At 37.1% G+C, this 13,277-nt stretch overlaps 1 protein-coding gene across 6 annotated transcripts in view; it reads right to left on the reverse strand.

Annotated features, from left to right (window-relative positions):
• The window catches only part of SHPRH (SNF2 histone linker PHD RING helicase), a 164,982-nt gene that overhangs the window by 137,638 nt on the left and 14,067 nt on the right, over window positions 1-13,277 (reverse strand). For 5 of the 6 annotated variants that reach the window (XR_007519553.1, XR_007519552.1, XM_049902998.1 and 2 more), the window contains exons 4-9: window positions 12,525-12,740; window positions 10,171-10,249; window positions 9,218-9,368; window positions 4,574-4,682; window positions 3,685-3,941; window positions 1,090-1,749 (exon numbers count right to left, since the gene is read on the reverse strand). Coding sequence is in view for 4 of the 6 variants with exons in the window: in XM_049902998.1 (XP_049758955.1) it covers window positions 1,090-1,749; window positions 3,685-3,941; window positions 4,574-4,682; window positions 9,218-9,368; window positions 10,171-10,249; window positions 12,525-12,740 (1,472 nt within the window). In the remaining 2 variants the exon portion in view is untranslated. Of the gene's footprint in view, window positions 1-1,089; window positions 1,750-3,684; window positions 3,942-4,573; window positions 4,683-9,217; window positions 9,369-10,170; window positions 10,250-12,524; window positions 12,741-13,277 lie in introns of those variants that run through there. The other variant, XM_049903017.1, reaches the window with a different exon arrangement.

Raw genomic sequence — 13,277 nt, forward strand, 5'->3', positions numbered from 1 at the left:
ACGCCATAGCCATCTAGAGAAAAATATATTTTCTGTAGAAGACAAACATCACAAGCATTGTGAAAGGAACTGTGACAGAAATAAGCGTTAGAGCATCATCACATCTTATTACAGTGGGATGACTAACTGTGCGACTGAGAAGGTAAATTCAGAGAGGAGTTAAAATCTGAGGTGAATCTGGAAAAAACATTTGAGTTCCCAAAGGTAAAGAAATGGTGAAAAGGACTTATAAGTAGCTGAAATAAAGAGCATGTGCAAAAACACAATGGTATGAAAAAGGAGCGCAATAAAAGCTATCATTTATTGAATGAATGTCTTAAGTTTCAGATACTGTGCTAAGCATTATTTCTAGTCTTCAAGAACAATCCTGTTAATAGTTACTATTATTCTCATCTGACACAGAAGAAACATAAAGTGACTTGCTTAAAACTTGCAGAGACGAGATGCAACCCAAAATTCGCTGACCCCACAGAACAGAGCTCGGTAGCAAAGATTGTCTTATTTATTACTGTATTCTTCATACCTATGATAGTGCTTGAAATATAGAAAAACCTTAAATAATATTTGTGTGGAAAGAATGAACAAAGGAGTGAGGAATACTATTATTTGTAAGCAATAACACTAACTGACTACTACTATGTGCCAACACTTTATCATATCATTAAACTTCCACATTAAGTCTGTGAGAAGATACTATTTTCAGAGGTTAGCAAAGTTCCTGGCACATAACACATGCCTGATAAATATTTGTTGAATGAGTGAATTCTTATTTTATAGATAAGGTAACTAAGGCCTCAGAGGATGATTCTGGAGCTAAGTGGTAGCAGATCAGAGAAATAGCTACGGCTATGCGATGTTGCCTTAGGATTGCACTTCTGTCCCAGAGTATATATGCTTATGCAAAGACTTTCATTTGCATGATCAAGGATATTTTAAAAGTTTCCATATCTTTCCACTCAAGAATGCTTTAACTTCTAAACCCCTGAAGTCAGAAAAGAATAACAGTCTATTACAAAAAATTACACAAACAATCACAAAGAAGGAAAGTTTACATTTTTCTATCCCTCTAAAGAGCCCAACTTGCCTTACCAGGACTCTAAGAGATGATGACCTCACGTGCCTGTTGATCTCATCCACCCACTGATGACAGATGGAACTTGGGGAGATGATCAGAGTTGCTCGTGTTGATACTGGCTCCATTGCAACAAGGCAGTGGGGGCAGTAAAAAGGTTTAATCTTCAGATCCTCCTCTTCATAATTCACACATTTTGCATGTTGCCACAAGTGGCATTTCAGGCACTGAACGCGAGGCTTAAGGCCTATCTGGCCAAGTTCGCCACATATGCACTCGAAGCGATAATCAGAGGAGTTACAGGGACTCATGATGTTGCAGTGTGGCCCATCACCACCACTAAGGCTTAGAGACTCAGCATGGTCCTCTACTTTGAGCTCTGACTTGCCTTCAGAGACACATGTACTTTTTGACATAGTGACATCAGTAATCCCAGTGTCACTGGCAGTTGGACACTGTCCTTGTGAGTCGGGATTGATGTCAGGTTGACTCTTTCCTCTTTTTATGCCTGAAACAGGCCTTTTCCTTAATTTACTACGATTTTTCCTGGGCTTATAATAATAATAATAAGGGTCATCATCATCGTCAGAGGTGTTTGATGGCAAGTATTCAGAATCAGCGTCCTTGTTTCCTGACTTCCTGGCTTCTTTCTGAATTTTCCTTGGACTCCCTACTGCCTATTAAAAAAAAAGAATTAATTATTTCGACACAGGCAAGTTTCTGAAATTAAATTTCCAACTTTATGTATGTGCTATACATAAAATTTCAATAGCCAGTCTTTGCTACTCCTTTCCCTGAAGAGAATCACTCCTGATCAGTGGCTTCCAAATTGTGCTCCTTAACAGTCCTCTCTGTAGTTGACAAGTAAAAAAAAAGAGAGAGAGAGAAAGAAAAAGAAAAGAGGTAGGGCACGCTATTGTACAAGTAAGATTTGGAGAGAGCAAAGGGTAGAAAGATAAATACAGCTATGAAGAGTTTGGTACTAAAACCAACCAAACCCACTGCTGCTGAGTTGATTCCAACTCATAGTGACGCTACAGGACAGAGTAGAACTGCCCCCATAGGGTTTCCAAGGCTGTAAATCTTTATGGAAGGAGACTGCCACACCTTTCTCCCACAGGGCAGCTGGAGAGTTTGAACCATCAACCTTTAGGTCAGCAGCCAAGCGCTTTTAGCACTGTGCCACCAGGGCTCCTCAATAGTTTGGTACTAGCATCTTATAATTTATAGTCTGTTAAAACAGTAAAATACTTTAGTAGCTTATAATACATAAATACACAAAATAAAGCAATTATAAAGATACCAAGAAATAAAATACAGCATTTAAAGACAGTACAAGTTAATCTACTAGTTACTATAACTAACCAAACCAAACCAAACCTATTGCCATCGAGTCGATTCTGACTCATAGCGACCCTGACTCATAGCGACCCTATAGGACAGAGTAAAACTGCCCCATAGAGTTCCCAAGGAGTGCCTGGTGGATCTGAACTGCCGACATTTGGATCAGCAGTTGTAGCTCTTAACCATTATGCCTCCGGGGTTTCCTTACTACAAGTAGCAAATAAATATTCCTTCTCTCTTCCTATGCTACCCTCCTGCACATATTTAGTGAATGCCAACTCTATGCTGGGTATCATCTGAGGTACTAGGGATACAAATATAACATTTGGCCCCTGGTCTCAAAGAGGTTTACTGTCAAAGAGAGAGAAGTAACAGGATAGATAATTACAGTAGAAATGGATCATGGCTAAGTACAGGATGTTATAGGAATATATAAGCAGGAGTGGTGAGGGGGAGGCAGGGCCAGAGATAGCTTCCTGGAAGTGATGTCAGAGCTGAGGTTTAAAAAATGAGTTACGGCATTTCACACTGAATCAGTGGCACTAATCTGTGACATTTTCTTTTTTTGGTGGCAGCAAGATTACTAAAGGCACAGAAGAAGTTCACTGAAGTCTTCTATCCTGACAATAGCCTGGGGGTAAAATGTTGGAGGAAATGAACTTTTTTCGTCTGCCATTTCTATTACGGTAGCCAAATTGATAGCTCTACATTTTGACTTGTCATCAGTCTTCCCTTGGTTTGTAAATATTGTGACTATTTTCTTAAAAGTAAATTGAAATTACTGCCCCAACAGACAAAATATAAAAATTTTATATGATGATGACGTAGGGACAATCAGAACTATATAAAAGATTCAAGCTATATAAAGTGCTATACAAATTTAAGGTACTTATATTATTTTTAAGTTTGAGACAAATTTTTTAACTGCTTAAAACAGCATGAATAGGATAGAGAAGTTGCTTAAAACGCTGTAATATACTTAACTAGCTACTTTTATACATTATTCAATAAATATTTATTGAGTATCTGCTATGCATTAATCTGTGGGCTTAGTGGTAACCAAAATAAAGTTTCTACTCTCATGGAACTTATATTGAGAAAGCAGGAAGCCAAAGTCAGAACTGCACATAGCCATATGCTCCTGTACTAACTAGCTGGTTTGTTACTTTGTTCTTGACCTTCAGAGTCTAAGAGTTTCAGTGTCAAGGCTGGATCTGCCAATTTACTCTGTAAAGTATCACATATAGGTACTTCATAAATGCTGTTACCTGCTTTTTTGTTTTATCACATATATTCTCTTCCTTGTAATTCTTGCCCAATGTAAAAGTTCCAGAAAAACCATGGCCTTTGATCTGCTTCACAAGACCTTCGAAAATTAAACATTTCAGCATCCGCTTCAGAAGACTCCTATTCCGTTGAACATCATATCTGTATATAGAACTGACATACTTATAGATGGAAATGATGGACACTCCTTTTTTCCCATTCATTTCTTTCACAGCTGTCAATATCATCACACGCGTGGCTAGATACAAAAGAACATGCTAATTCAGTCAAAACAATTGAAATGAAAAAATATCAGCTAACCTTAATCCACACTGAGGACCAAGTTAAGAAAAAAAAAAGTCAAAAGGTTTATCGCAGATACATTTTCTGTTTAGTGCTATTTTGAAGAATATGTAATAAAAAATTTTCTCAACACATTAGGAAATAAATTAGTAAGATGGAAGTAATTTGAGGATGAGTACATGCTGATTTACTAATCTTGCAAACCAACTATCATTCAAAATTAAAACAATGACAACAAAAACTACACAATTATCTAAGTATATGCTACCACTAGTAAGAAAAACATTCATTTTGGTAACAAAATTTGAAATCACTACAGAATAAACAAAGCCTAGTTTAAATTGTAAATTAAAAAAAAATTAAGTATAACAGACTGAATAAGAACTACCTGGACCAAATCAAACATAAGAATATATCTTCACTTTTGTTAAGATACTATGATTTGTAATTAAATCTATTTATAAAAACTATAAATCTGTAAAACAGTTATTCATAACAATCACAAGATACCTCTACATGAGGATTATAGAGTACTATAACAAAGATCAATATAAACAGGTATTTTCTTTTAAGAGATGTCATACTTACGGGGACACTGAACTTTTTCTTTTGGTTCAAATTCCATATTCTGGGTTTCTGTGTTTTTTACTTTTCCTCCAGAATAATGTGACGGAATAAAATAATTCACCATTTTTCCCTGATATAAACAACATTTAGTAGTCACATAGTGTTCTGCTTTCAGCATTCTGAATTGTTCAATAACATTAAATCTCTGTTATGGATTGAATTATGTCCCCCAGAAACATGTGTTGGAAACTCTAACATCTATAATTCCATTTGGGAATGGGTTGTCTTTGTTATGTTAATGGGGCAGGGTCAGTGTAGGGTATATCTTAAGTCAATCTCTTATGAAACATAAAAGAGATTAAACAAGCAAGCAGAGGAGAGATGGGTAAGATAGATGCCAAGACACATGGAGATCTCCAAGGAACAAGGAAGCAGAAGCTGAAGACACAAGGACCTTTCTCCAGAGCCAACAGAGAAAGAAAGCCTTCCCCTATAGCTGGCACTTTAAATTCAGACTTCTAGTCTCCTAAACTGTGAGGAAATATATTTGTTCGTTAAAGCCATCCATTTGTAGTATTTCTGTTATAATAGCACTGAATAACTAAGACCGAATTTGGTACCAAGAGTGAGGTGCTGCTCTAACAGATACCTAAAATGTAGAAGCAGTTTTGGAACTGGGTAATGGGTAAAGACTGGAAGAGTTTTAAGGCGCCTAAAAGTAAAAGCCTAGATTGCCTTGAAGAGACCATAAGTAGAATTACAGACATCAAGGGCGATTCTGGTGAGGGCTCAGAAGGAAGTGAGGAGAGCTAAAGAGAAAGTTTCTACTGTCTTACAGAATATATGTGGTGCAAGCAACAGAATGTTGCTAGAAATGTGAAATGTTAAATCTGCTTCTGGTGAGGCTTTAAAAGAAAATGATGAACATGTGATGGGACAATGGAAGAAGGGCGATCCTTTTCATGCAGTGGCAAAGAACTTGCCTGAATTACGTTCACATGTTTGGTGGAAGGTAGAACTTGTAAGCAATGAACTTAGATAGTTAGGTGAGGATGTTTCTAAGCAAGATCTTTACGGAGCGACTGTGTGGTTTTTCCTTGCTGAGCTTATAGTAAAATGTGAGAGGAAAGAGATGGACTTATAAATGAACTGTGCAAATAGAAACAGAACTTAAAGATTTGGAAAATTCTTTAGTACAAACTAAGGACACGTGTCCTAGAATGTTCACCAAGAACACAGCTACACAAACTTTTGCTAAAGAGATTAAGCCTATGACTGATGGATCTAACCATCTACCACAGCAGAAAACCCAAAAGCTTAGGCCAAAAAGGACAGAAAAAGAATGAAAGGAAAGAATGCTGTCTGCTTCTTGGAATTCCACAAGCAGGAAAAAGGCCAAAGGAGCTACATCTTTTGTCGTCCAAGAAAAGAAAAGGACCATCCCCGGAGCAGGTCAGAGATCAGCATAACTACTGGAAAAAGCACAGGAAGCAGAGCCTTCTCGGTTTCAAAGGGTAGAGCCACGGTTTCCTGGGTCTCAAACGGTGGGGCCATACCTGCTAGGTTTGAGAGTTGGATCTTCCCCAACTCGGTTCTGGAGTGTGGGGCTGCTGTTAAGGTGTGCCGGCGGGGGTGGGGGGTGGGGTGGGGCTGCAATGCCCAAGGGGCAGAAGAATGGGGCCTGCTGGGGCTCAGGGGGTATGGCTGCCACTCAGATAGACTAGGAGAATGGGGCCACCCAAAGTCAGGGGAGCTGAGTTGCTACCCCAGTGGGCCTGGAAGGTGGAGCTGAAGCCCAAGGCCGAGGAGCCTCCACACGGAATCCAGAGGGCATGGCCAACACCCAGAGTCTGGAGGACAGGGACATTGCCCGGATGGTCTCAGAGAACAGATGACTATTTTCAAGCCTTGAGAGTTAATGTAAATTGTTCTGCTGGATTTTGGACTTGCTTAACATCCATTATCCCTCTTTTTCCTCCAATTTCTCCCATTATAATAGAAATGTCTACCTTTTGTCTGCTCTAACATTGTACTTTGGAAGCAGATAACTTGTATTCTAGATTTCACAGGTTCACAGATGAATAGGAATTTTGCCCCAAGATGCAACACGCCTAAAGACTCACCTAGATTTGATTTAGATGCTTCAGAAGATGAGATTTTGGACTTGGAATTGATTTAAGACTTTTCCAATAATGTGATGGGGAGAATGTATTTTGCATGAGGCAGGGACAGGAATTGTGGGGGCCAAAGGGTGAAATGCAGAGCCCTGGTGATGCAGTAAGCATTGAGCTGTTAACCAAAAGGTTGGCAATTCCACCAGCTGCTCCTTGGAAACCCTATGGGGCAGTTCTACTCTGTCCTATAGGGTCGTTGTGAGTCAGAATTGACTCAACGTCAACGGGTAAAGGGTGGAATGTTACAGACTGAATTATGTCCCCCCAAAATATGTGGTTATAATCCTATCTGGGAACGGGTTCTCTGTTATGTTAATGAGGAAGGATGAGTGTAGGGTGTATTTTGAGTCAATCTCTTTTGAGATATACAAGAGATTAAATAAACAAGGAGAAGAGAGATGGGGTAAGACAGATGTCAAGACACATGGAGATCTCCAAGGAAAGAGGAAACAGTGGCTGAAGAGACAAGGACTTTTCTCCAGAGCCGACAGAAAGGGAAAGCCTCCCCTAGCGCTGGCACTTTGAATTTGGACTTCTAACCTCCTAAAGCAGTGGGGTTTTTTTAACCTCCTAAATGGTGGAAAAATAAATTTCTGTTTGTTAAAGCCATCCACTTGTAGTATATCTGTTATAGTAACACCAGATAACTAAGACAACCTCCTATTAAGGGGATGCAAGACTTGTAAAAAATATGATTAAAAACTTGTTGCCATCGAGTTGGTTCCAACTCATAGTGACCTTTAAGGACAGAGTAGAACTGCCCCATAGGGTTTCCAAGAAGCAACTGGTGGATTAGAACTGCCGACCTTTTGACTAGCAGCTGAGCTCTCAACCACTGCGCCACCAGGCTAGCCTCCTAAACTGTGAGAAAATAAATTTGTTTGTTAAAGCCATCCACTTGCAGTATTTCTGTTACAGCAGCACTAGATAACTGAGTCAACCTTCCATTAAGGAGATGCAAGACTTGTTAAAAAAAAAAAAAAAAAAATGATAGACAGGGCTACATATGTTACTCATATAGTTTTTTTTTTTTTTAATTTCAAAGTGTACAGCAACAAATCACTTTTTAAAACTGCACATATTATCTTAAATTATTTAAATGTTAAGTGCGGAACTTCCAAAATTAAGTTTTGAAAACTTATTTAAATATAGAATTAACCCAATGAATTTATAATACTAAATAGTAACTTAGAATTAAAATATCTAGTGAGTAGAAAATCCAAGAAGGTACTGATAGTTTAAGGTATATGCTCCAAGTTATTTTTCTACAAAGGGAACAGATTTTTTTTTCTACTCCTTATTCAAATTTGAAAAGCTAATTTTGCAAACTTCCCCTAACAAAAAAGATCACATAATCCTACGGCTGTGAGCATAGTGTGCTCTAGGGATAATTATACTCATACTCTTACCTAATGGCCTCATTTCAGCAGGATTTAATGTGATGATTTCAGATTTCTTTACTGGAAAAGATGAGCTATATTTGCCCTAAAAAAACCCGTTGCCATTGAGTCAATTCCGACTCATAATGACCCTACAGGACAGAATAGAACTGCCCCATAGAGTTTCCAAGGAGTGCCGGTGGATTCGATTTTGCTTAGCAGCTGGAGCACTTAACCACTATGCCACCAGGGTTTCCGCGTTTGCCTTAGTAGAGGTTTTTCTTTTTGTTTTGGTAAACTCTAAAATTTATATTTTTAAACACAATCACACATTTTAGAACAAGGACTTAGAGTTTGTTTCATCTAGCAATCTAATTACCAAGTACCCATATTTTAACAAAGCTAATTACTGGATTCTAAGAATTACATATCTGAGGTTTGTGGCATTTTTAAAAAAAACAGCTCTCAAAAATATTCAGTGGCAATACGGAGACTTGTAGTAAGTAACAGAAACATCCCCGGGTGGTACAAATGGTTTGCATTTGACTATTTACCTAAAGGTTGGAGATTAGAACCCATCTAGCAACACCACAGAAGAAGGGCCTGGTGATCTGCTTCACGATAAAACAAAACAAAACAAAACAAAACAAAAAAACCCAACATTGTTGCCGTCAAGTTGATTCCAAGTCATAGCAACCCTAAGATTACAGCCAAGAAAACCCTATAAAGCAGTTCTACTCTGTAATACGTGGGGTTTTCATGAGTTGAAAATGATTCAATGGCAATAAGTTTGGTCTAGTTTTTAGTAAGTGACAAGATATTTAAGGAAGTAATAGTACTTTCTTAAAAAGAATTTCTCTGTCAACTAGAAGGATGCTTGGTAAGTGACTGCATGTATCTTTCCTAGTTTGACAAAATTACTTAAAAAAATTCTGCTAGGTCACAAAAATCCCACATTCTGTGCCCAACTGAAGTGAACTAACAAGTAATAGAAATTATCAGGTGCAGAGTACATTAGAAAGTATTGACTTAAGAGCCAAGCAAATGTTCAACATATGATGCTCTTTGAGAACATATGTCCCTCGCTTTCCCAAGCCCTACAGTCCTCCTACCTCAGGAAGAGTGAGAGCATCTTGTTTGACATCTTGTCGAGTATGTGTCAGAATCAGAGCCAAAACCTCCACTGTCTTTCCAAGACCCATCTCATCTGCTAAGATTCCACCAAGCAACTGTGGCCCAGCACTGGGGTACTCACGGACGATGCTAACGGAAAACATCAGAAAAACACATCATAGAGACAATTAAAAAATACACTACCACATTTTTTGCAAATAATGCGCCCGTGCAAATAAAGTGCCCCCACACATGTAACATGCATAGCATGCTTACGAAAATAACCGGACAGGGAGTTGCGGGTTGGCAAAAAACGTATAACAAGTGCATTATTTGTGTAAAAATACAGTAATATTCCTAATTAGTGTTCTTAAAGAGAACTGGAATAAATGTATAAAAGTCTAAGTTTTTTGAAACCATATTTTAGGGTGAAATAATTCAAGTTCCTAGATCATGAATATAAGATTTGTGATAACCAAAAAATTGCCTGAGCTAACAACTAAGCCTACAGAAACAAGAGTTTTAAAACTAAAAAGGCATTTGTCGACCTTTTTTCTGTGACCTTCATGAATTTGTGAATAAAAAATATGAAGGGCAATAAATATCTACTGCTTTACTAATTATGTTTAATAATTCCTAAAACTCGTAATACAAATTGACAAATTTAATGAAGAATGTAAAAACTGGCCTATGATAAACAAAATGATATTTTTACTTAGAAATTATAACCTTACTTTAAAAATTGATAATTAAGCACCTTAAGTCTATTATTCTACATTCATTTACTGAAAAATGACACGTTATTTATTCTATGTCTACACTACCTATTAAATTTCTAACCAGATATTTACTATTCTTTCTTGAGGTACTGCCAAGGCTAAACACAATCTCATAAAATTTTTCATGCTATTTATTTTTTTAAATCAAGCACATAAATAAAAATTTGCCTTACCAGCCCGTGTATGGATTATAGTAGAGTTTCAAGCCCTCAGATGTAACAATTTCTCGCCATAATAAGTGCAGGGCGTTTTCTAAAGAAAAATATAACCGTAAGAACAAGTTTGTTTTTTTTTTTTCCTTTCTGCAAGATAAATTGTATGGGGAAAGGAAAGAATCCCTCCAATTCTTCTCTTCAGATATTCTTTAGCTTCTTTTGCTCTGTCAGTTTCCATATAAGCAAGTGATATGACAGAAAATCAAAGTACAGTAAATTGCAGAAGATTGACAGGAAAAGAAAATTAATACATATAACTGACTCCCACCCAGCAAAGGAAAGATGCTTATCTTTTATAAATCCTTCAAGAAGTACTGTGAAGTTTTTAAATCATGCAACTGACATATTCTAGTCAGCTAATACATTTACCCAAATCATACCTGACCTCTCATACGGGTCTGGAAGGGGGTGGAAGAGCTTACATAACTGAAGAAAAAAATACCTAAAACTATCACAAAAGTATTGAGTTTGTTTCAACCAGAATCTTCCACTACCCTTAACAATACCTTGTCTAAACCAATTGCCAAGTAACAAGCGTGTCTCTACCTATTTTTTGTGCCCTCTTTAGAGATTAAAAGATGAAGTAGGAATACAGATCCATGGTATTTATACGATAGGAAAAAAAAAAAAAAGATAAAAAGTTTCATTTTATGGGACCCAAAAAGGGACAGGACACCCTAAATGACACATGGGGATTTAATCAACAAAATCCAGTCAGTGGACAGAAAAATAAATTACAAACACATACAGTATGTATGAATCTCAAAAACATTATGTTGAAAGAGACTAGACCAATTCCCCCCACCCCCCCATTCCCCAAAAAGTATATATTGTATGGTTTCATTACCATTTCAGTTACAGACAAAACTAACCCATGGTGACCTTAGTTGCCTCTGAACAAGCTGAGGTAGGGGAATTGCCTAGAAAGGGCTGTAACGGAACTTTCTCCAAGGATGGAAATACTTTACATCAGCACTGTCAGATAGATATACAATGTGAGCCACATCCGTAATTTTAAATTTTGTTATAATCGTATTAAAAAAAGTAAAAAGAAACAGATGAAATTCATTTTCATAGTATATTTTATTTAGCCCAATATAACCAAAATATTATTTCAATATGTAATTGATGTAAAAATTATTCATGAGATATTTTACATTCTTTTTCTTGTACTATCTAAAATTTGGTGTGTATTTCAAACTTACAACACATCTCATTTAGGGCAGTCATGTTTCAAGTCTCATAAGCCCTATGTGTGGATAGTGGCCACCTTTTAGACAGTACAGTTCTATGTCATAATCAGGCTGCTGGCTACACAAACGCATGTACTTGCCAAAACTCACCAAACTCTGCCCTTAAGATCTGTGCATTTGACTGCATATAAAGTTACACCTTAATAAAATTAGTTAACTAAAGAAAAAATATTTTGGAAGAAAAAAATCTAGTCTGTGGGAAACTAAAGAGCTCATAATTTCTTCAACAAATAAATTATAAAAGCTAAAAATATTTACTTCAAAATAATTCAGAATATGTTGCAGGGGGGAGCAGGTAGAATAATACTGGCTATGAATTATTTTCCAAAATGAAACGTTTATGTTGTATTAAAGAAAAGGTGTAGACTCGAATACGTAAGTAAGAGGTATCTGTCATTAATTAAAACAAATCTGTATAGGAGGAGTGAGAAACAGTCAATACCTCCTTGTCTAGAATCATGTGAAAATCTTTGTCTAGTTTAGTGCCTATTCCTTTAAAGATAGTGGGGAAAACAAACTGGCAAAAATGATTCTCATACATCTACTGCTTGCATGGAAACACTCAATAGATAACATTTTACTCTATGGTTTACTTTGTAAAGAAAATAAATGCAACCCAGAAAAATTAAATTCACCATAAGTAAGTCTGCCATCTCTGTAAATTTGCTTTTGTCACTAACGCTCATCATCAAATGGTGAAAAGTCTCATGCAGGTGATCAGCAAGATTCTCATCTGATCAGGGTCGAAAAGCAATCCTAATTGAAAAGGCATGTAAAGAAATTTCTTGGTTTTTTCATAATTCCCACCACAGCAGCCTTATTGTGGCAGAAAGAACCAGCTCAAACTTTTACGGAGGAGGGAACTCGAATGAATTTCAACTCACAAAAAGATGTCAATTTTGAAGGATTTCTTAGAGAATAATTTTGTTCATAGTATCACCCATTCTATCCTACCTATCTTTTCAACATGATTTTGTTTAGTGATCAATTTCTCCCTACCCTCTCCCTGCTATAATTCCTCTAGCCCATCTGCCTTTTCTGAAAGCATCTTATACTTGCCACTGGCAGGGGCACTTCTGAAACGCTCTTGCTGTAGCATCCAATTGACGGCCTCTCTTTGGTAGGGTCTCAACACAGGAGTCAACGCAGGATGCTGGACGTCCACCTGGATGGGCTGTGTTTCTTGCTGATGTGTTTGCTTCACAAAGTGATAGAGCTCATCAATGTCTTGGCCCTCCGGCTCGCTCTCTGAGTCTTCATCTTCTTCCGACACATCTGTACATCCAACAGCAAATGCACTCATGAAAAACTGACCCAGCTTTTATAACCAACAGTTCTTGCTCCAAAACTATACTCTGGGCCGTTCCTGAGTGTTATGTGCCTGGAATACCCTATTCTTAATTCTTCACTGATTAAAAATCTACCCATCCATCTTATAAGGTAGTTAAACTGCTACGTCACCCAAGATATTTTCTTCTGTTTCTCCTGGTCGGAATTAAAATTCTTCTCTGGGTTCATGCAATACTTTTATACTTTGGTGACAGCAATATATTGCAATCTCTCTGGTATTACAATCATTTATGTGTATTCTGTCCCTTTTCCCATTACCTTAGATCTCTTTAGATACCACCTACTGTCTTACACTGACCTACAAATATTTCTTAATTACTATAAGCTAAGCAAATAAAGTAAGGAAAAAACTACATTAGTAAGGGCATTTCAAATAAGTCTAATTTTGTCATACAGTGCTTTTATGGAGGTTCAATTTTTATTATAATTCTATTAGCTGTGTTTCTGGTTGTTATACATAAG

This window comes from Elephas maximus, chromosome 1 (genome assembly GCF_024166365.1).
Source record: "Elephas maximus indicus isolate mEleMax1 chromosome 1, mEleMax1 primary haplotype, whole genome shotgun sequence".
Classification (NCBI taxonomy): Eukaryota; Metazoa; Chordata; class Mammalia; order Proboscidea; family Elephantidae; genus Elephas; species Elephas maximus.